At 44.6% G+C, this 21,363-nt stretch overlaps 1 protein-coding gene across 9 annotated transcripts in view; it reads left to right on the top strand.

The window, feature by feature from the left end:
• The window catches only part of PIP5K1B (phosphatidylinositol-4-phosphate 5-kinase type 1 beta), a 295,362-nt gene that overhangs the window by 226,623 nt on the left and 47,376 nt on the right, over positions 1-21,363 (top strand). For all 9 annotated transcript variants that reach the window (XM_027615116.1, XM_027615109.2, XM_027615110.2 and 6 more), the window contains one exon: positions 621-765. In XM_027615116.1, coding sequence (XP_027470917.1) covers positions 621-765 — 145 coding nt within the window. The remainder of the gene's footprint in view (positions 1-620; positions 766-21,363) is intronic.

The raw sequence follows: 21,363 nt of genomic DNA, 5'->3' as shown, positions 1-21,363 counted from the left end.
AGGGTCCTGAGATCAAACCCCGCATCAGGCTCCCTGCTCAGCGGGGAGTCTGCTTCTCTCTCTGCCTCTGCCCTTCCCCCTGCTCATGCTCTCTCGCTCTTTCTCTCACATAAATAAATAAAATCTTTAAAAAGAGAGCGAGAGAGAGAGCTGGCTGTTAGTCTGGGAAGCCTTGTCTCCTGGCTGTTAAAAAGTCTGAGTACTTAGATCTACATTGAGAATGATATATATGTGCATATCCTAGGGAGGGGAAGCAGGTGCCCTGTGTGTTTCTACATTTGCCAGTCACCCTGTTAATCTCTGTCGAATTATCTCCTAAACTCCTCCGAGCTTTTTATGTCATCTTTTGAAACAGTAAATCACTTTATTAGGTTTTTAAAAGAACATTCATAATGTCATTTCCATAAGCCATTTTGTAAGTTAATGCCATCTCCTTTTCGGTTAACCTGTTTGCAAGAAGCTATTTTACATGTCTGTGGCAGTTCAGAAGAGCGAAGTGAATTCATAATTTAATTTGCAACCTGATACGTATGCTTTGGAGTCGATTTAAATTATTACAGATAATAAAGCAGCATTTCTTACGGAGATTCATGAGCATTTGTTGTGCTTTTATTATGCAGCACTAGGATCCCGACACAGGCCGGACCTGGTGCCTAGCACCCCGTCACTGTTTGAAGCTGCTTCCTTGGCAACCACTATTTCGTCATCTTCCTTATATGTCGATGAACATTGTCCACACGACAGGACTGCGCTCTATTCAAACAGGTGAGACTTAGCGCGATCATATTACCAATCCAGCTATTACCACATCAGCATCGCAGGTAGACAGGTATCTCTGAATTGAGAACATGCTGTCCCTGGCACCCAGGATGTGACTGTCACCTGCCCTGTAGGTAAGAGAAAGAGAGAACTTGTTTGATTTTTTACTAGGGCAAGAAGCACGTCTGGGGGAAAACCTTCCTTATTTTTCTCCACGGTTAATCATTATGTCCTATTGAAATTATGTACTTGGTCCTAGGGAAGAAGACCGATCTTTCATCATTTTTCTTTTAATAATTTCTTATGAATGGCTTTTTAAAGCAGGTACCCCTGGTTAATATTGCCAATAGCCGCAAAGATATTTGCATATTCTCTTTTTGTTTGAGTGACCTGAGTGACTGTGATAGGCAGAATAATGGCCCCCCAAAGTTGTCCCTGTCCTAAACCCTGGAACCTGTAAATGTGTCACCTTATATAGCAAAAGGGACTTCGTGAACATGATTAAATTAAAGATCCTGAGATGGAAAGAGTGTCTTGAATTATTCAGGTTGTCCCAATGAAATCACAGGGTCTTTTTTTTAAATATATATATATATTTCATTCACACTCCAGTGGTAGACAACTGTGTGCTTATGTTTCTTCATAGATCACTGGGTCGCACAAAATTCAAAACCCACAAGGAAGCTAAGAGTGTTTACATTAAATGTTTCCTTCCTAAAAATCCTTAACTGTATGCCAGTCTGTCCTCAAGCAGTAAAGTCTGATTATGTACAGGGTCTTTGTCAGAGGAAGACAGGAAGATTAGAGTCAGAGAAAGAGACATGATTCCAGAAGTGGAGGGCAGAGAGAGACATTGGAAGGTGCCACACGGCTGGCTTTGAAGGTGGAGGACAATACTTACCTGGCAGGGGAGATACCATGATCATGAAGGTGGAGGACAGGGCCTTGAGCCGGGAATGCAGGCAGCCTCTGGAAGCCCGAAAAGGCAAGAAAACAGATGCTCCCTTGGAGCCTTCCCAGAGAAAGACAGCTCTTCCACACCTTGAATTTCAGGACTTCTGACCACCAGAGCGGCAAGATAATAAGTTGTGTCATTTTCAGCCACGAAGTTTATGATAATTTCTTACAGCAGAGATGGGCAACTCAAACACGTAATGATTGAACATTTTGAGTGTTGGGCGGGCTACTGTAATTTCTTAAATAGAGAGTGGATTAGTTAGATACGTTTGCGTTTTGAACAAAACATTGTCAGACATTGATTCTAATAATAGAAGATATCCTTACAAAGAGATCACAGTGTTGTCTGTGGGCTTAGCTGTTTGATTTTCTCTCTTTTCATATATGCAGTTTTGTAACTAGCTCCAATCACTGGGCAGGGACTACTATGTATGTTCTTAATAATTATCTTTAAATGGGAACTAGCTCTTGTTAAAAATCTAGTTCTTGAGAATCAAGGTCATATTTGTGCAGGTAAACTGCTTCTTACACTGTACATCATTTTCCACACCCAGGGATGCAGCGTGGCTCGCTTGCAGAAAGAGGACTCAGTATGGTAGACTCATTTGTAACATACGCATGCTTGTAGATTCTAGCTTGGTCTTTGGGCAAGTTAAGATTTGGTCACTGGAGCTTCTGTAGAAATTGTTTTCTGTTGCCATTCTCTTCCCTCTCCGCTAGATACAGCCTGGGGGGGTGTAAGCAGGTGAGGCAGCCAGCCTTGGTGTGGAGAAGTGAAACAGATAACAAGGGGAGCCATCAATCTTAGTGTGGCTTCCATTTAGATAGCTCTGCTGGAGGGGCCAACAAATAAGGCTCCTTTATAAATTACTCAACTCATCAGAACTATAAAAGAAATTTGGCTAGCTTCCTTGGGTTAGAAGAATTTAAAGTGACCTATACCTTACACTAATGTGTACCTTGAATGTCCGAATTTGTTACATGAATTAGTCTAGCAACAGCTTTCCTATTTCTGGGGTAGAGCTAAACACCATTGTTTTGCTCTCAAATATAAATAGCAGCTCAAAAAATGTCTGGAAAGTCATAGGAAGGTCCTTGCAAGGTCAAAAACAATTCTCTGTGAAGCCAGGGTGATTTCTTACTATTTGCTACTGTTCTCATTATCAGGGGCATGTAATTGGATATGCTTGCTACTAAAGTATTTACTAGAATTTTCAGCACAAGAATAAAAGGGTTTTTGGCTGGGTTTTTGGTTTTGGTTTTGGGGGGTTTTTTTAGTGGCAATGGTTGTGGGTCAGTATCCAGACTCTTGGCCAGAAGCATTCAGTTCTTGGGTTTTCATAATGTTCCCCCACCATCCAGAACTGCCTCCTTCCTGGCCATTGTGGAAGCTACCTCTGCATGCTCCCAGGCTGTGGTATAATTCTTGTAACTTTGATTTATGATGATACGGTTTCGTATACATTTGGATGGAAAAAACATTAATGTTATCGGTTGTATTTTTTTCTTTTCTTTTTTTTTGAAGTGACTTCTTTGAGATGAACCTTTGGCATTGTATCTCCAAGTTGTAATTTGAAGATTTGACTCATTTTTGCACGCATGCACACAAGTGCAAGAGAGAGAGAGTGCGTGTGCATGAGTGGGGGAGAGAGGCAGAGGGGGAAGGAGACTCCTCGCTGAGCAGGGAGCCCGATGCAGGACTCGATCCCACCCAGGTTTCCCCTCCAAGTGGTAATTTGGTATGTTATATTTAGCTGCCAGTCCGGATTCAGTTATAAGGACAAGAAACCATCCTGTCTTAAAGCAGAAAGGGATCTGATATGAGGAATTAGGTGCTTACAAAGTCCATGAAGAAGCTCTGGGCTGGACATCAGGAAATCACTCCTGGATAACACCACTGAATTGGTCCACCAACAGCGCTGTGGCCTTGGCAGCCATCAAGCAGGTGCCCTGCCAATGGAATGCAAGACAGCGAAAAGCATTTTGGTGACCCCAGAACGTTTTTTAAAATAAGCTATTTAAAAATCAAGCAATCTCACTAAAATACCCAGGCCCTTTTGAAAAATCATTAGTTTGGGCCCCACTTGGCTCTGTTGCCTCTCAGCATTGACCAGCTGGAGGGGAGAAGCAGGGAACCTCCAGGTCACCATCCTCTGCTTTGTTCATTGGTGATGTTGCCATCCTGCTCCCCTGGGCATTTCTGATCTTAGCCTGGAGTTTAAAGAGAAGCCAAAGCCATGCCTCCCATCTTAACCCCTGCCGTAGGGCAATCACAAGGAAAAGGGGCAAAAAAAGGCACAGAGGTGCTCAAAAGAAATTAATAGCATGTGAACTCCTGGGAATCAGTACCCTTACCCACCCCCACCATGCCTAACCCTAATTATTCAACAGGGAAACTTTACCAGCAAACTGAAAAGAAATTGTCATAATTTCTAGCATTTTTTTTTTCCTTTAGAGCCCTCTTAGACCTACATGGAGTCTCTTGAGGTGATAAACATGATTCTAAGTCTCTTCTGGCCTACTGAGTTTTGAAACCTAATCCAAATAGCTTGGAAAGAAAATGAGTTGAATATTGATATTATAATTCACATGTTAGGTTTTTCTATCTCGGAGTCATTTTTCTGTGAAGGCAAGGTGGCCTGTTTTTTCCATTTCAACACTAAGCTCTACATATCTGCCCTTAAATAAGCCATAAATACTTCAAGTAGCAGTCATCATTCTGTCAGTCTTTTTAAAATCCTTGGGGCGCCTGGATGGCTCATTTGTTAAGCGTCTGCCTTCGGCTCAGGTCATGATCCCAGGGTCCTGGGATCGAGCCCCGCTTCGGGCTCCCGGCTCGGCGGGAAGCCTGCTTCTCCCTCTCCCACTCCCCCCGCTTGTGTTCCCTCTCTCGCTGTGTCTCTCTCTGTCAAATAAATAAATAAAATCTTAAAAAAATAAAATCCTTAACTCTGAGAGGTGTGAATTAGTGCCAGGCTGTCTCCACACCTAAATTATATATTGCGGTGGGAAAACTGCTGTCTCTTCAAATTATTCCCATTTTTAAGGGATTTTTTCTTTCTAACTACAAAAACTCTGATAGCAGTCTGTTCTCTCTTTTTTTTTTAAGATTTTATTTATTTATTTGACACAGAGAGAGAGCACATAAGCAGGGGGAGTGGGAGAGGGAGAAGCAGGCCCCCTGCCGAGCAGGGCGCCCGATGTGGGGCTCGATTCCAGGACCCTGAGGTCATGATCTGAGCTGAAGGTAGATGCTTAACCGACTGAGCCACCCAGGTGCCCTGTTCTTTTTTTTTTTTTTTTTTAAGTATACTCCAAAAATTGAGTAGGAAGCAAAGAAAAATAGTATTTTTAAAGTATATATTTAGGGGCTCCTGGGTGGCTCAGTCAGTTGGGCGTCTGTCTTTGGCTTGGGTCATGGTCCCAGGGTCCTGGGATAGAGCCCCACGTCAGACTCTCTGCTCGGTGGGAAACCTGCTTCTCCCTCTTCCTCTGCTGCTCCCCCTGCTTGTGTTTGCTTTCTCTCTGTCAAATAAATAAAATATTTTTTAACAAAATAAATAAAGTATACATTTAACCTGGTGATCAGGAGTACCTGTTTTCATGTTGCACTGTACAGTTCGGGGTTAGAGCATACAGTTCATAGAAATGGAGGCAAAGCGTTGTGGGTACGTCCTTCCTGGTCAAATGCTGGGATTTAAATTCTGAGGTTTTGATCCTTGAATTCTCCTTTCCTAGTAAGAGCTCTGTTCTTTCAGAGGAGGTATAAGTTGAGCACTAAGAAATGCAGAGGCAAACGTGTTTTATCTCGAAGTTAAGAACAGTTTAATGTGGAAATTCACTACATGCATGAATATGAATCCTTTTCATGATTTCCTGCACCGTTGGGAGCCCAGGTGATGCTCTGGTCATGCGTAAGTATCGGAAACCCTGCTGCATCCCGACATACGCTTCCGCGTCAAGCACGCCTCTAGCTTCATGGCGGCTCTGGCCGGCCTCATGGTTCACTAGTGACTCTTGCCAACATCTGGCTCCCCCGGGACGTGTGTGGACTACTAAAAGAAGAGGAGATGGCCGCGGGTCATTTGCACATAGAGGGCCAGCTGGCAAAGGCCTCCTAAGTGATGAGTCCGGATCATGGATCTCAGAGGCTGACCCCAGGAATCTGACTGCAATTCTGTGCACTTTTCTTCCAGCTCCTAGAGTCTCATAAACCCAGGAGAGGGGTGGAGCCGAGGTGGAGCGACCCATTGTCTCACAGACTTGTCGAAAAGACAAGGAAAGAGAAACGCAGAGACCCATGCATTCTGTGACACACTGCCACAAGGTCACCCGGTGTGCTAGTAGGGTGTACCTGGACAAGTCTCTGGGGCCCAAGCCTCACGTTCTCTCCACCGCACCACCCTTTCACTAACAGCCTCCTGTTCTTCCGCTCTTGTCCCTTGCCGTGTGTGTTGTGCACGAATGATGCTCCTGGTTTTCCTAACATGACTTCTGCCTCCATAACTGAGCGACTTTTTGCTGCTTAATAACTAAACTGTTTCTGCTAGACAAAGCGGTGGGCATATGCCCTGCCTGTGACGTTTGTTCTAGAAGTCATTGGCTAAGTTTGCTTATTAAGAACATCATGGCAGGGCACCTGGGTGGCTCAGTCAGTTGAGCATCCAACTCTTGGTTTCAGCTCAGGTCATGATCTCAGGGTCGTGGGATCAAGCCCCGCATTGGGCTCTGTGCTCTGCATGGAATTGGCTTGAGATTCTCTCTCCCCTTCGCCCTCCGCCCCTCCCCTCCCTCTCAAATAAGTAAATAAATCTTCTTTTAAAAAAAAAGAACATCATGGCTATGGGAACTTTTCTGTCATAGCAGTAGTCATACTTCAAACCATCAATAATCATCTGATAATAATACTAACTATAATAATAGCTAGTTCTTGGACCTTATTCAGGGTCTGTGTTCAGTTTTTTCCATGCGTCAAAGTAATTTAATGCTCCCAGCAACCCTGTAAGGTCGTCATATTTCTTATTTCCAGTTCACAGATGATGCATGCTCACAACATTGGGTCACTTTCCCAAGGTCAGATGGCTGCCAGGTGGAGCATGGTTTCCATGCACAATATGGATACAGAGCGCGAGACACCAGCCTCAGCGCCTCACCAGCCGCCCTCACCCCTGTTGTCCCGCCTCAGACCACTTGCCCTTGAAACAATGCTTTCCGTGGAAATTCGGTAACCCCCTACATGAGGTCTGCTCTTCCTCATCCATTTTGCCTTTTCTTTTTCCATGTGATTGTTAAGTGCAGATTTTCGCTCCTCAGGATGTCAGAGCCCGAGTGTTCAAACACTAAAAATATGACATACTAACTTAAATCCTCAAGCGACCTGAAATAGCTCTTTCCTCGAGTTTTTATTTCCAGCTCTTCAAGTACACTCCACATCGTTACATGATCATAGAGAAGAGACCTTTGTTAGATGCGTGTCTGCTTGATTTAGAAAATCCCGTCTCTCCTGTTGACGAGGTAAGGTTAAGAAGGGACATTTGTTACTTACAAGCTGAGGAGAGAAGGTGGGTTGCCAGAACTTTCTAGTAATTCCAATTCTCTAACCCTAACTCAAGGGAGGGACAGAATATTGCCTGTGGCATCTCCTTTGCACATGGCGGCTGCCTGCTGGTCTTCGGTATGATTCCAAGCCCTCCTGTGGGTGCTGGGTATTGAATCTGACCTCTGCAGACCCCTTGTGCTTTTGTGGTTCTTAGTCTGGTGACTCCTACCTTGCAGACAGACCAACACCCCCACCGATCATCACCTCTGGCCAGGCCTTTCTCTTGCACACTCATCGTTATAAATCACCACTTAGGGCATTAGCCCCCCAACAGTCCCCTTTAGCTCTCTGATGTTGGGCAAGTTACTTTACCTTTATGCCCTTCAGTGTCCTCACTTGTGCAATGTGGATTATTATACTCCTGCCCCAAATGGTTGTTATAAAGACTAGTTGAGATGCTAATTGGAAAGCACTTACATTGCCTCACCAGTACCGAGTAAAGCACCATCAAAGTAGATGTTAAAATAAAATAATCCAGTGATTCCATACTCAACACCTTGCAGCTTCCCCTAAGTTCCACCATGAGGGGCAAGACTTAATTGTTTTAGTCAAAAGGCTTTCCTGGAATACTTTGAGTCAGCATCCAGAAACAGTATGGAGGTTCCTCAAACAGTTGAAAATAGAGCTACCATACGATCCAGCAATTGCACTACTGGGTATTTACCACAAAGATACAAATGTAGGGATCCGAAGGGGTACGTGCACCCCAATGTTTATAGCAGCAATGTCCACAATAGCCAAACTGTGGAAAGAGCCAAGATGTCCACTGACAGATGAATGGATAAAGAAGATGTGGTATATATACACAATGGAATATCATGCAGCCATCAAAAGGAATGAGATCTTGCCATTTGCAACGACGTGGATGGAACTGGAGGGTGTTATGCTGAGTGAAATAAGTCAATCAGAGAAAGACATGTATCATATGACCTCACTGATATGAGGAATTCTTAATCTCAGGAAACACACTGAGTGTTGCTGAGTGGTGGGGGGTGGGAGGGACGGGGTGGCTGGGTGATAGACATTGGGGAGGGTATGTGCTACGGTGAGCGCTGTGAATTGTGCAAGACTGTTGAATCACAGATCTGTACTTCTGAAACTAATGCAAGATATGTTAAGAAAAAGAAGATAGCAGGAGGGGAAGAATGAAGGGGAGTAAGTCGGGGGGGGAGACGAACCATGAGAGACGATGGACTCTGAAAAACAAACTGAGGGTTCTAGAGGGTGGGGGGATGGGTTAGCCTGGTGATGGGTATTAAGGAGGGCACATTCTGCGTGGAGCACTGGGTGTTATGCACAAACAATCATGGAACACTACATCAAGAACTAATGATGTAATGTATGGTGATTAACATAATAAAAAATTTTAAAAAAAAAGTCAGCATCCAGTCAAGGAAATGGAAAACACACTTGGAATTTCAAACAGAATTTAGTAAAGAGAATTGGTTATCCAGTGTAGCTAGACGCATGAAAAGACCACGCTCTAGAAACCCAGGTAGATAACTGCAGGTGGCAACTCAGGGCATGTGCCCTGGCACCGTACAGAACCCAGACTCATGCAGGAGACCCCCCCCCACGGGGACCGGCGGCCACCTGAAGAGTAGGGACATCAGAGGAGGACAGCGCCGACATTGCTGGGATAGTGGCCTGGACCACAGCTGCAACCAGAGACGCTACCTGAAGAAGGGAAAAAGAAAATGAGAGAGAAGTGGACCAAAGGCTTCCCTCCTCCCACCCCCTCATCTCCTGCCAGAGGAGCCTGAGGAATGTAGTGTGCCGACTCCTGGCCACAGCCTCGCAAGGCAGAGTCGAAGCAAGATGTAAATGACAGCCACAGGACACGGGGCAAAAAACAAGAAAGATGCAAGACCACTTCAAAAAAAAAAAGATTACAAAGATCCAAGCGTGACAAAGGTAGAGTGTGCATGCAGGAATGGGAATCAATTTAGACTCTAGACGGTAAAAGGAGTCACAGAGCCAATTTATTACCATGTCAATATAATAATAGTACGTAAAATAGCTGTAATTTGTTTTAATCATCTGTGTAATTGGAGACTCCAGTATTTACCACCAAGTTTGACCGTCGATACCCCTTTCCCTGGTACTGCTCTGGAGTGGATGCTGGTTATAAATACTCCTAGAAATGTCTCCACTAACTACTGGCACACAGGATAGATTAAATGTTCTTCAGCTCAAGAATTCCACAACGAGGTTAGTAAGCCTGGGAAATCCGGGTGAGACCCCCTCTGACAGAGCAGCAGATACATTTTGGAGGCAGGCTATCTGTCAGCCATGCTCTCGCAAAACGTTTTTACTTTATTTCCAATAATACCCCCCTACACCCCATCTCATCAACTGAATATAACTCAGTCTGGAGCAAACACGCATGAGGGACAGCAGGTATGGTGTCACATTTTTTCTTTCTTAATGATGAAGAAAAGGGTTTAGTCAACTTTTCCCCAGTGTCAGGAAACTAGGTCACCAAGCAAATGAGCATATATGTTTGGGGGAGAAGAACTCTCCTCAGAATCCTGAAGCAAAACCCTGCCTTGTTACCCAGCCTCCCGAGAGATGCTCTCATTTGGGGAATTAAGACCATTGAGATGACAGGTGAATTGAAGAGTGGTATCACATCCCTTCCCAGTGGTGACTGAAGCACCTGCAGAGAAAATTGGAGCTTGATAGAAGCTTCATAATATACCTGTTGGATTAGCTTCCTCTAGCCAACCCCAGCAGAAAAAAAAAAAGGATTTACGTCACATAGTCTGCACCTGGATTTTACTAGATGCCTTTTTTTTCTCTCTCTCTTTTGACAAATCCTAGAATTGCTCCTGAAGTGATTAGCTTTTCAAATAATCCTTCATATATTTTGGCATGGGCAGGAAATTAAAGTGAATTTTTCAAATACCTGACATTTTATGAGGAATAATTTAGGATTCAGCATTAATTCAGAGAACACTCATATTTTTTTCCTCCATGTTTTATTCATTTCTTCAAAATTCAAATATTCATTGAGCCAAACACACCAGACACGGTGTTAGGGGCAGACATTGATTCCTCTCCTCCTGGAGATCAGAGCCTAAAGGGGGAACGTGCAGGGCACCTGGGTGGCTCAGTCAGTTGAGCGTCTGTCTCTTGGTTTCAGCTCAGGTCATGATCTCAGGGTCGTGGGATCAAGCCCAGTGTCCAGCTCCACGCTCAGCAGAGAGTCGGCTTGGGATTCCCTCTCCCTCTCCCTCTGCCCCTCTCCCTGCTCATGTATGCTTGCGCTCTCTCTCTCTCTCTCTCTCTCTCTCTCTCTCTCAAGAAATAAATAAAATCTTAATGGGAGAATGTGCCGCTACACGTTGTAGAATATTTAGACTTTTTTTTTACTGAGGTGTAATTCACACGTAACTTTATTTTAGTTTCAAGTGGACAACCTAATGATTTGATAATTATGCATATTGCAACATGGTCACCACAGTAAGTCTAGGTACCCTCTGTCACCGTACAAAGTTACCAAAAAAATTTTTTTCTTGTGATGAGAACTTCTAAGATTTACTCTGTTGGCAACTTTTCACAGTTGCCCTACAATATTGTTGCCATGCTGTGACCATGCTGTAACATTACATCCCCACCCCACCCCCATGACTTATTTTATTTAAAGATTTTATTTATTTATTTGACAGAGAGAGACACAGTGAGAGAGGGAACACAAGCAGGGGGAGTGGGAGAGGGAGAAGCAGGCTTCCCGCGGAGCAGGGAGCCCGATGCAGGGCCCGATCCCAGGACCCTGGGATCATGACCTGAGCCGAAGGCAGACGCTTAACAACTGAGCCACCCAGGCGCCCCATGACTTATTTTATAACTGGAAATTTGTAGCTCTAGACCCAGTCACCCATTTCAGCCACCCCACAACTCCCCTTCTCCTGGAAACCACCACTGTATTCTCTGTATCTATGAGTTTTGTGTTTTGTTTTTGTTTTTTAGATTCCGGTGTAAATGAGATCATCCAGTCTGACTTATTTCCCTTTGACAAAATACTCTCAAAGTCCACCCAGGTTGTTGCAAATGGCAAGATTTCATTCTTTTTTTTTTTTTAATATAGCTGAGTAGTACATTTTTTTGATGAATTGGTATGTGGTAATATTTCTAGGTGCCTTTCGTGCGTAAAGATTTTTTAATGGATCCAATTTATGGATAAGTCATACTGGGGGAAAAAAAAGTGGCAGAATGTTGGCCAACCTGTGGATATCCTAACTTACCAAAAATAACATCTTTTTCCATTTTCAGCCTCTTAATTCTTACACCAAAAGACTACATCTCTATTTCCCTTTTCAGCCTCTCATCTACCTCTCTGGGAGAATGATTTTCCAGTGGTAGAGGCATCTCTGTGGCCTTCCCTGTCCTGTGCCCTCCTTCATGAAACCCCTAGAGGCATACTTGTCTGGGCATGACCAGTCCCTACATCTAGGCTTCAGTGTGCTCCTCAAGAAATTCTTAGGCACACCTGAGTTTAAGAAAAAAGTTCCTTGGAGGGGCGCCTAGTGGCTCAGTCGGTTAAGCATCTGCCTTTGGCTTAGGTCATGATCCCGGGGTCCTGGGATCGAGTCCTACGTCAGGCTCCCTGCTCAGCGGGGGGCCTGCTTCTCCCTCTCCCTCTGCCTGCCACTCCCCCTGCTTGTGGTATCTCGCCCTCTCTCTCTCTCTCAAATAAATAAGTAAATAAAATCTTTAAAAAAAATAGAAAGTTCTTTGGAGATACCCCTCTCCCTCTCGATCTTCCGTGAGGGAGTGAAGAAATTTCTTTGCTTTGTGGTTCAGTTGAAACACAGACAGGCTCATTGAAGGAATTAAGAGAACATAACAAGAAATTCCTAAAATGCAACACCATGGCAATAATGGGTGGGTGTTCAGATTACAGTGAAACAGGACCTCAGTTTCTTGCTCACACCTGCAGCCTACCTGGACATAGCCTAAGCACAGCTTCCCTTGCCTGAAGCAATGTCAGATGAATAACACGTCTGGGGACTTCTCCAGCCTCTGCAGGCCTTCTGCCCAGCTCAGCCTCTTTGAGGTGCCTCCTTTAGCTCACCACTGCGTTCCCATTTGCTTTCTGAGCTGGCTTGTGTAGCTCTGTTATCCCATATGGAGTATGTGACCCCCGGGACGTGTGATCCGTGGTGAATGAACTTCTGCCAGGCTCCCGCCATCCCTCCTCCACACACCGGTCCTCTGGTGCTGGGATCTGCCAGAGTCCCAGGTTTAATTTCTTCTCTGATATACCTCAAATATACACAAAGAGTAACAAATACACTTTCTCCCAAGGCAAGATGAGAATTGATCCTTTGTTTCATCCTCTGTGATCTGTGCAATTATCCCCCACAGTCGCCAGCTCTGTCTCCCTGTAATTTAGATGACTTGCTTGTCTTTGAGGGAAGAATTCCACCGGGGAAGTCAGTAGCTAGAAACTCCTGCTGAGCGCTCCCTGATGGCAGAGGAACTAACAGGCTCTGCCCCCTGCACGTGCCCTAAACGCATCTACCCAGCCAGCCCTTTGCTCTTAGCTCATCGTGGTCCTGGGTGTCGGGGGGATTAGGTAAGTGTAATGAGGGAATTAGGAGGCAGTAATAAAATCTGAAGTCAGAATAATATTAACCTAAAATGTAATTATTTAATAGCCCGCTTTCAAGGATATAGTAATAAAGATGAAATATATAATGATGTAAAGGGACTCATTATTTTTCTGGCCAGCCTTATTAAAAATTAGCGTGTGGAAGGTCACCGAAGAACTTCAGAAGGGCCGGACTTGTTTTCTCAACAAAGGCTTGGGCTGAAATGGAAATGTCACCCTGACAGCCACTCGGAGGGCTCACGTGCTAACGTTTCGCTGTCTTCTCCTCCGTGATTCCTCATCACAGTGGAAGAATACTTCTGTGTATTTAAGCACTTCGTCTGAGAAGAGTTGTTTTATCTTTAATTTATACACGAGTGCCTCTGGGTTGGTGCCCTAATAATGCTCACAGCGTGACTGCTCATTTCCTTTGTCGTCCCTGAACTGTGACAGGAGAGAAGGCGGGGTGCCAAGGCCAAGCCAATGTGTGCCTTTTCCCCGCCCAGCCTCCCGAACCCTTTCCGGTCTTAGCAGCAACACTCTCCCTAAAAGAGTTCGGGGAACCTCAGGGTCCTTTTGGCATCGTGTCATGCAGCCCCCCTTTTGTTTTTCATTGTTTTGTATCAAAATTATATGCACGAAGTTTAACAAATAGTTGTATACAGTTTGTTAGGAAAAAAGAGCAGGTCCTAGTACACCTCGCTTTACACTTTATCGTCCCCAGATGCAACCACCTTCTGCTCTTCTAGCTGATTCCTTTGGCACTTAATTCCGTATCACAACATAGTATGCTAATAGCGCTATTTCTAGATCTCTCTGGTGTAGGCATTAGCTTCCCACAGTGGAAGATGGAGATTTCGCTGTGTTTTCCCCACTCCACCCCTACCACCTTTATGCACCCTTCCCACCCCATTCCCCCTGCAACTCCAGTATTGTTACCTCATGTTTGTGCTTTGATCTATATTGAGTGTTTTAGTATGACCGTATGAATACTATGTTTGCTTTCCCTCTCTGTGCGACTCTGTTTTCCTTGTAATAAATATTACCTCATTCTTTTGTTTGCATAGCTTTCCACGTATTTGTCCTTAATGAAAGCCCAGACTCTGTACCAGTCATCTTAATTGCTTTTCCAACTGTTGAGATGCATCAGGTTCTGTTCATTTCCTTGTCTTACAGAAGTTTCTCCAAAAAGCCTTTGTACCTTCTGCAGTCTGGACTGCTTGCCCTGAGGCACACATGTTATATTGGAGTCTTCTCCCCATTCTGTGGATCCTGATCACCTCTTGTCTGTATCGGATCCCCTGGTTCTCATAACCTATATTTTCCTTTTTGTTTTTCCTTTGGCTTACCACCGCATTTGCAGGGAGCACATCCTCCAGTATCTAAGAAAAGGATTTATGAGAGGGAGACTATTCAAGGCCTCGCATGGCTAAGCAAGTCTTTATTCTCACCCCGACACTTGATTGACAAGTTAGCAGACCTAGAACTTTATATTGTACATTTCTCTTTTCAAAACTGTACAAGCTTTGTTCCATTATCTTCTAGTTTCTGGTTACTATTGAGAAATCTAGTGCACTTCTGATTCCTGAGCTCCTGTATCTGTCCTGTAGTTTTTCTCTAGGAGCTTGTAATCTCTTCAGTTTCCCCCTTTTGTCTCAATATTTCACGACCATATGACTCGGGGTAGGTCTGTTTTCAGCCATCCTGTTGAACGCTCAGGGATTTTCAATCTGGAAACTCATGCTTTTGAGTTTGGGGAAATTTTCCTAACTTTTTAAATTTCCTCCCCCTCCATTTTCTTCTTTTTGAAGCTCCTTTTTATGCATATAGGATCTCTTGGATTTATCCTCCAGTTTTCTTTACTTTTCTTTCTTCGTTTCTACCTGTTTGTCTTTCTGTCCGAGAGACTTCCTTCACTTTTCTCCTAATGGTTCCACTGAGTTTCTTATTTCTGTTACCGTGTTCTCTGAGAATTCTTCTTTATTCACCGAGGTTCCCTTTTGTAACAATCTTTCCTTATTTCACACTTGTAATTTCTTTTCTCCGTGAGGCTATCAAAATTGTGGGGGTTTGGGGGGGTTTTGCTCTGATTTTTGTCTTTTCTCCCTTTTTGGTCTCATTTCATACGGGATGCCCTTTTTCTGTTTGTTCTGGTCTGCATCCTTCATGTTGGAGGTCTTCCTCCGATTTCCAGAAATCCTGGCTTGTGCCTCAACCACAAGTTTGAATGGGAGAGAATACAAAGTTGCCTGGAAGCTTAAACACCTGAACGGGGCATGTTGAGCAAGCTTTATCATCTGACTGGACTCTCTGAGAGCAGTATCAACCTCGGTATTTGCCAGTTTTTGCTGTGGAGCTGGTCAGGTTTCCCTGTGGAAGATCCTTCCAGATTCTTGCTTGGGGGTGGGGGGGGGGGGAGGGGGAGGGGCCTGGCTGTCAGCCTGGCCGGGACCTGGGGCAGGAAAGAGGACTGGGTGTCTCAGCATCTAATAGGCATACATTCACGTCATTGCTCTCTTTTCCCCCTCTGCCACTGTATCCCTGGGTCTAGATGCCTCTGCTCTAGATCCTCATCAGAGGGGGGAAAAGAAGCCTTCCTGTGTTCTGCCGGAATGGGGCAGAGCATCTGCCTGGCTCCGTGTCTCTTTGCGTCCCCAGTGCTGGCTTCACAATCAGTGCCTTGGGTTTTTCTCTCTCCGTTACCACCTGTCCATGTGCTTTCCAGGCCCCAGAATGCTGTAGATGTTAGATGTTAGCCTCCCCGCAACTTCTACCCGTTTTAAAGGGCTAGGTCTTCTTTTAACCCTTCGCTAGTTTTAGAGGGGTTGCAGGTGACCGGTCAGAGGGGATTTGAGCTTCTTTGTCTAGAGTGGCCCCCAGACTCGCTAGGGGAGAATCCTGAGGAAGTGACTTCAGAGCAGAACTGGAACTAGGACCCCCGCTTCCTGGCTCCTTGCTCAGCACAGCCCTTTTCAGAATAGGCAAAATCATCAGTCATGGCTTCCTCCATCATGAGTGTGTCTGGTTGGGTGCGAATGAGTTCGGGAAGCTATTTTGCGAAGAGATTCTTTTTATTTTTGCATTGACTGTTAGGTCATCAGGAGACTGTACACTGGGATGCATCGGGGGTCTTCCCAAGGCCTTCATGCTCTGCAGGCAAGCACCCCGCCAGGGAAGGGCAAGTGGAAAATGCTGACAAGACAGCAGGGGCCGGACTAAGTTATGTTTCGTTTTTAACTTCTGGGCCTCTTCAGCCTTCCCACAAACACGTGGGAACAAATGGGGTTACAGTCAAATGCCCAGATTGCACGGGTGTTTGTGCCGTCTGCTGTGGTGGAGGTCTCCCTGGCAGGGACCCTCCAAAGATACCTGTAGGTCCCCAGAGGTGTCTCCTGGGTGCTCACCAGCAGCTCCTATCCCACTGAGAGCTGTCACCGCCCCATCCTGCCTCAGTGGCACCTCTGTCCCAGAGCTCTGTGGCACATGGGGAACAGCTCCCTTGTTAGAGGGGCCCCAGAGCAATACTACTTGGGCTTGATGTTTTACAGACTTTCAGTAAAACAGCTCTTCCTAGTTTTTTACTTAAATTTCTCTTGCCTGCCACCCCCTGCCTTCCCCTCTCTCCCTTGTTCTCCCTCCCTCTCTCTGTCTCTCTGTTTCCCTGTCTCTCTCTCCCTCTCACCCCAGTAATCACACCTGAGTCCTTGGAATTTGCTCTCCACACCTAACTAAACATATCCTCTGGTACTGAAGACGTGATTCAGTTCATTTGCTTTCATAGACCTGTCTAATCCCTCAGCAAATACACTTGCCCTGGGCCTGCCCACAGCCTACCAGTCCCATCTAAATCCTGCCGACGGACATCGCTTCGTCTCCCTTCTCAGGCTGGGACCCTTACCACATCTGTTCATAGTTTCTCCCGTACTTTAATTCAATATCCCCAGACGTATCGGGAGGGCCTTCCAGTCACAGGCTCTTCTGTAAGATGCTAGGGAGGATGGAAAAGATGGAAAACCTCTGCTCTTGAGAAACTGTAATATTTGGGGTTTTTTTTTAAGATTGTATTTATTTGTCAGAGAGAAAGAGAGCACAAGCAGAGGGAAGGGCAGAGGGAGAGGGAGAAGCAGACTTCGCGGAGCAGGGAGCCCGACGCAGGGCTCGATCCCAGGACCCTGGGATCATGACCGAGCTGAAGGCAGACGCCTAACCAGCTGAGCCACTCGGGTGCCCCCAGGCCTTCTATAATATCTAAGTAGATAGGCGCAGTGAGCCGGGAGAAGAGCAGGGAAGGCTGGCCCAGCGCCGGTGTGGGGCCCACAGCACAGGAAGCAGGCTGAAGACAAAAGCTGCACATCCCTCAGTCCTGCCCATTTCGTTGGTATAACAAGTGCTCAGAAACTGTATTTTCATTTTCCAAATGCACCCTTTGAGGTGCTTAAGCGTGGTTGAGCTAAGAAGGTGCTCAGCAAGGGGAAAGCTATTCTATTAAAAAGTCTCATTCCAAGAAAGTGTGTGTTGCTCACGAGCTTCTAGCCCTGTTTGTAACCCTTATGAATACCTCTGGCTGTTCAAGTGCAGACAGGTGCGTTGAGCTCATCGCCTCACGCTCTGTGACAGTTTCTCGGTGTGCTCTCAATTGTCACTCAATCCCATGTGTCATTCTGTGGTTGAGACAGATTTAAAATTCATCTCTTTGTCTCCGGGCCATAAAAACAGTTGTCAATACACAGTGGGCTCCCACAGAAAGCCCCTGTGATGTCTGGAGAGCTAGGGAGCTGGATGTTTTTGTTGAAGAACACACAGCTCCCAGATGTAAGTGGGGGACGGCTCTTCTTTGCCAGGACTGGAAGGTGAGTCACCTGAGTGTAGGCCTCAGAGGGAAAGAATTGCATGAGTTCTGGGGAGTGATGAGAGCTTTGTATTTTTAGAGCACTTCCCTAGTAATGTTTAGGAAGTCTTTTACTCTACCGTTATGGAAGACTTTTTTGGAAAACTGGTGAGTTATAGTGTATTCATTAATTAATGCACAATTTTTACATCTTTTGTTTATGATAACAATCCAGAGAGCATGTATTGAATATCTGCTCTGTCCCACATAGTCTGCCACGCAATTCATAGATACCATTTTGTTCAGTGCACCTGTCAACCCTATGAGGTAGGTGCCAGTGGACTTAGTGAAAGGGACTTACTTAGAAATAGACATGACAGGAACATCGAAAAGTCAATTATTAGGGGGCCTGGCTGGTTCATTCGGTAGAGCGTGCGATTCCTGATCTCAGGATTGTGAGTTTGAGCCCCACGTTAGGTGTAGAGATTGCTTAAAAATAAAATCTTAAAAAAATAATAAATATTAAAAAAATCAATTATTATCAAGGCCATTGTGTACCCACATCCAAAACATAATTACCTGGCCCCTAAAATGAACTTCTAGATACAAATGAAATTTTTTCCTCTAAAATCTATCATTCTTCATTATGAATACATTCTCAAATGCATCATTTGACAGCATTCCTATTTTTGGAGCTCATGAAATGTGACCTTAGTTAATTAGGAAATGGCCCCATATCTGACAAAAAGAACACAATTAAAATAGCAAATAGTCTAGTCCTTGGAATCATATGTTACAATTTAGGCTTAGATGCATGGTTCTTGCGTATTTATATGTCGCTAGAGAATGTGTAAGATGGCTTGTGAAATCTCATTGCTTTGCAATGAGAAGTAGAAGTGAGCCTGGTATTAGTTAGAAATGTTTTCAGCCTAAGTAACAGAAAACCTGTTGGTAAGCACAGAATAAACTAGAACTTTCCAACCTATATGGGGAAGCCCTCAGGTGAGCCACAAAAAGATGTGCGGAGATATATATCCCCTCAGTCTTCAGGATGGTGATGGGGGCCTAGGGCAGCTGAAACCCTAGTGTTACTCACTTTAGGTACCAGCCGTCTCCTCCAGTTCCCAGAGAGGTGTACAACTATTATCATGTCTTCTTTTTTTTTTTTTTTAATAATATTATGTTGTGTTAGTTACCATACAATACATCATTAGTTTATTAGTTTTTGATGTGGTGATCCACGATCCATTGTTTGCATATAACACCCAGTGCTCCATGCAGTACGTGCCCTCTTTAATACCCATCACCAGGCTAACCCATCCCCCACCCCCTCCCCCCTCCCCTCTAGAACCATCAGTTTGTTTCTCGGAGTCCATAGTCTCTCATGGTTCATCTCTCCCTCCGATTTCCTACCCCCTTCATTTTTCCCTTCCTTCTAATGTCCTCCATGCTATTTCTTACGTTCCACAAATAAGTGAAACCATATGATAATTGACTTTCTCTGCTTGACTTATTTCACTTAGCATAAGCTCCTCCAGTCCCATCCACGTTGATGTAAAAGTTGGGTATTCATCCTTTCTGATGGCCGAGTAATATTCCATATTATCATGTCTTCTGAGTGTCAAGACACAAAGAACATTGGGTAGCACTGGTTTAAAATACAATAAAGGCATTAGCTACCCTTCTACTCTGCCATCCTCCACTTTTTGTTTTTACTTGTCGTATTTGTTGCCCCATGGTTACAGAGTGGCTGCCACAGCGCAGACATCATGTCCTCACTCCGGTGGTCTGGGGAGGAATTCCCCAGTTGTGACCTGGCAGCATCCTCCTAACGCTCATGGCCAGAAGGAGACCACATGACCACCTCTACCACCTCCACCCCAAGACTACTGATCTCCACCCACTACCTAAACTCAAAATTGGGGATTCTCTTAGCAAAGACAAGGAGCTGTGGCAGTTGTGCAGGCAACAGTGGGTACAGCCACTGCCAAACACAGCCTGTAAAAAAAAAGCAAAGATTTGTGGTTTTTGTTGGTTTGTTTTTTTTTTTATGAGACAGATATTCTGCTTCTTGAGTAGATTGTTTCACTAAAATACCACCCACAGGATCATTTTCCCCCCAAAACTAAAAGTCTCTTCTGTGGAAGTGAGCTTGAAAGAGAGCATCCTTCAGACAAGAGAAAGTTTTGTGCGAATCTTAAGACAGTCCAAGAAATGTAAGTTTTCTCAATAGTCATTTTTATTGAGACAGCAGAACAGCACTTGTGATTTGGTAGCTTTGAGTTCTAGAACTAGGTACAATTTTTTGCTATTTTTTTTCCTGTTTAGTAGTTGACTACTTTTTCCATTATGGATTACGTTTGCATTAATATTTTTAATTATTCTTTAAATCTGATGACTCTTCAGAATGTCATATGAGATATCTCAAGACTTGGACCACAGAACTCAGTTTGTTTCATTTCTTAAATGCTGAATTGAAAGTCATTGTGATACCATTGTGTCGCCCCACAAATTTTAGAAAATTACCTTTTCTTTGTTCAACAAAACATTTCAATATAATTCAACCTTGGGCCAAATTCTGCTTGTTAATAACCGTGATCCCTAAGATTCGCACAGTCTCTAAAACCTGATAATTCTGTTTCTCAACCTAAAATGCCACCTTTCTTTTACTCTTAAAAAGAACCTTTTCTCGGGGCGCCTGGGTGGCTCAGTTGGTTGAGTGACTGCCTTCAGCTCAAGTCATGATCCTGAAGTCCCGGATCGAGTCCCGCATCGGGCTCCCTGCTCAGTGGGGAGTCTGCTTCTCCCTCTGACCCTCCCCCCTCTCAGGTGTTCTCTCTCTCTCTCATTCTCTCTCTCTCAAATAAATAAATAAAATCTTTAAAAAAAAAACTTTTCTCAATGCGTTAATTAAAAAAAACACTTATATTTGATTTAGATTATTATGCATAATCACTTGACCTTTCCAAAATACCATAACCGTCCAGGACCGTCTACATAATTTGCAGGATCCCATGCAAAATTAAAGTGTGTGGTCCCTTGTTCAAAAATTAAGAGTGTCAAGATAGCAATAGCACTGAAGTGAGCAAGGGGCCTCTGCAGGTCACGTGCCCATGAAGCCAGCCCTGCAGCCATTTCCAGAGGGAAGATCCTTTTGATGTTTCTTCCAATAATAGTTTACTTTGGTTCAGCTATTCAAGGGGGCCCCACTGCTAAGAGCTCGTGACTACAATAGTAGTTGAGGACTTCATTCTACCGTCTTCACCTGAAACTCTGCATTTCACATATATCCTGGAGCTCAATCATGCAGTTGTTAGACTTGACTTCCCACTGTGGGCATGCAGTATTTGGTGATGGCAATTTGCAGGTGCTTTCTTCCTGCTCTGAGCGTAGCAGAAAGAAGTGGGTCACATTTTTCAAGTTAAATTAAATTAAAACTTGAGATCTGATCCCCAAGGGAAAAAGACCTTGAAGAAAAACCTCTCCCCTGTTTCTCAGCTCCTGGAAGTCGGTAGAGCTCCTTCTTTCTCCCATCCCCTGTTTTTCAGCCCAGTGTGTCTGAGCACCTGCTTTTCATGTCAGGAGGAAATGAAAGCGGTAGCAGTTTTCTTGCCAGTGCCCGTC

The sequence above is a fragment of the Zalophus californianus genome, chromosome 13, assembly GCF_009762305.2.
Source record: "Zalophus californianus isolate mZalCal1 chromosome 13, mZalCal1.pri.v2, whole genome shotgun sequence".
Lineage (NCBI taxonomy): Eukaryota > Metazoa > Chordata > Mammalia > Carnivora > Otariidae > Zalophus > Zalophus californianus.
Note: the sequence above shows the minus strand (reverse complement) of the source record. Positions and strands in the feature narration are given on the sequence as shown.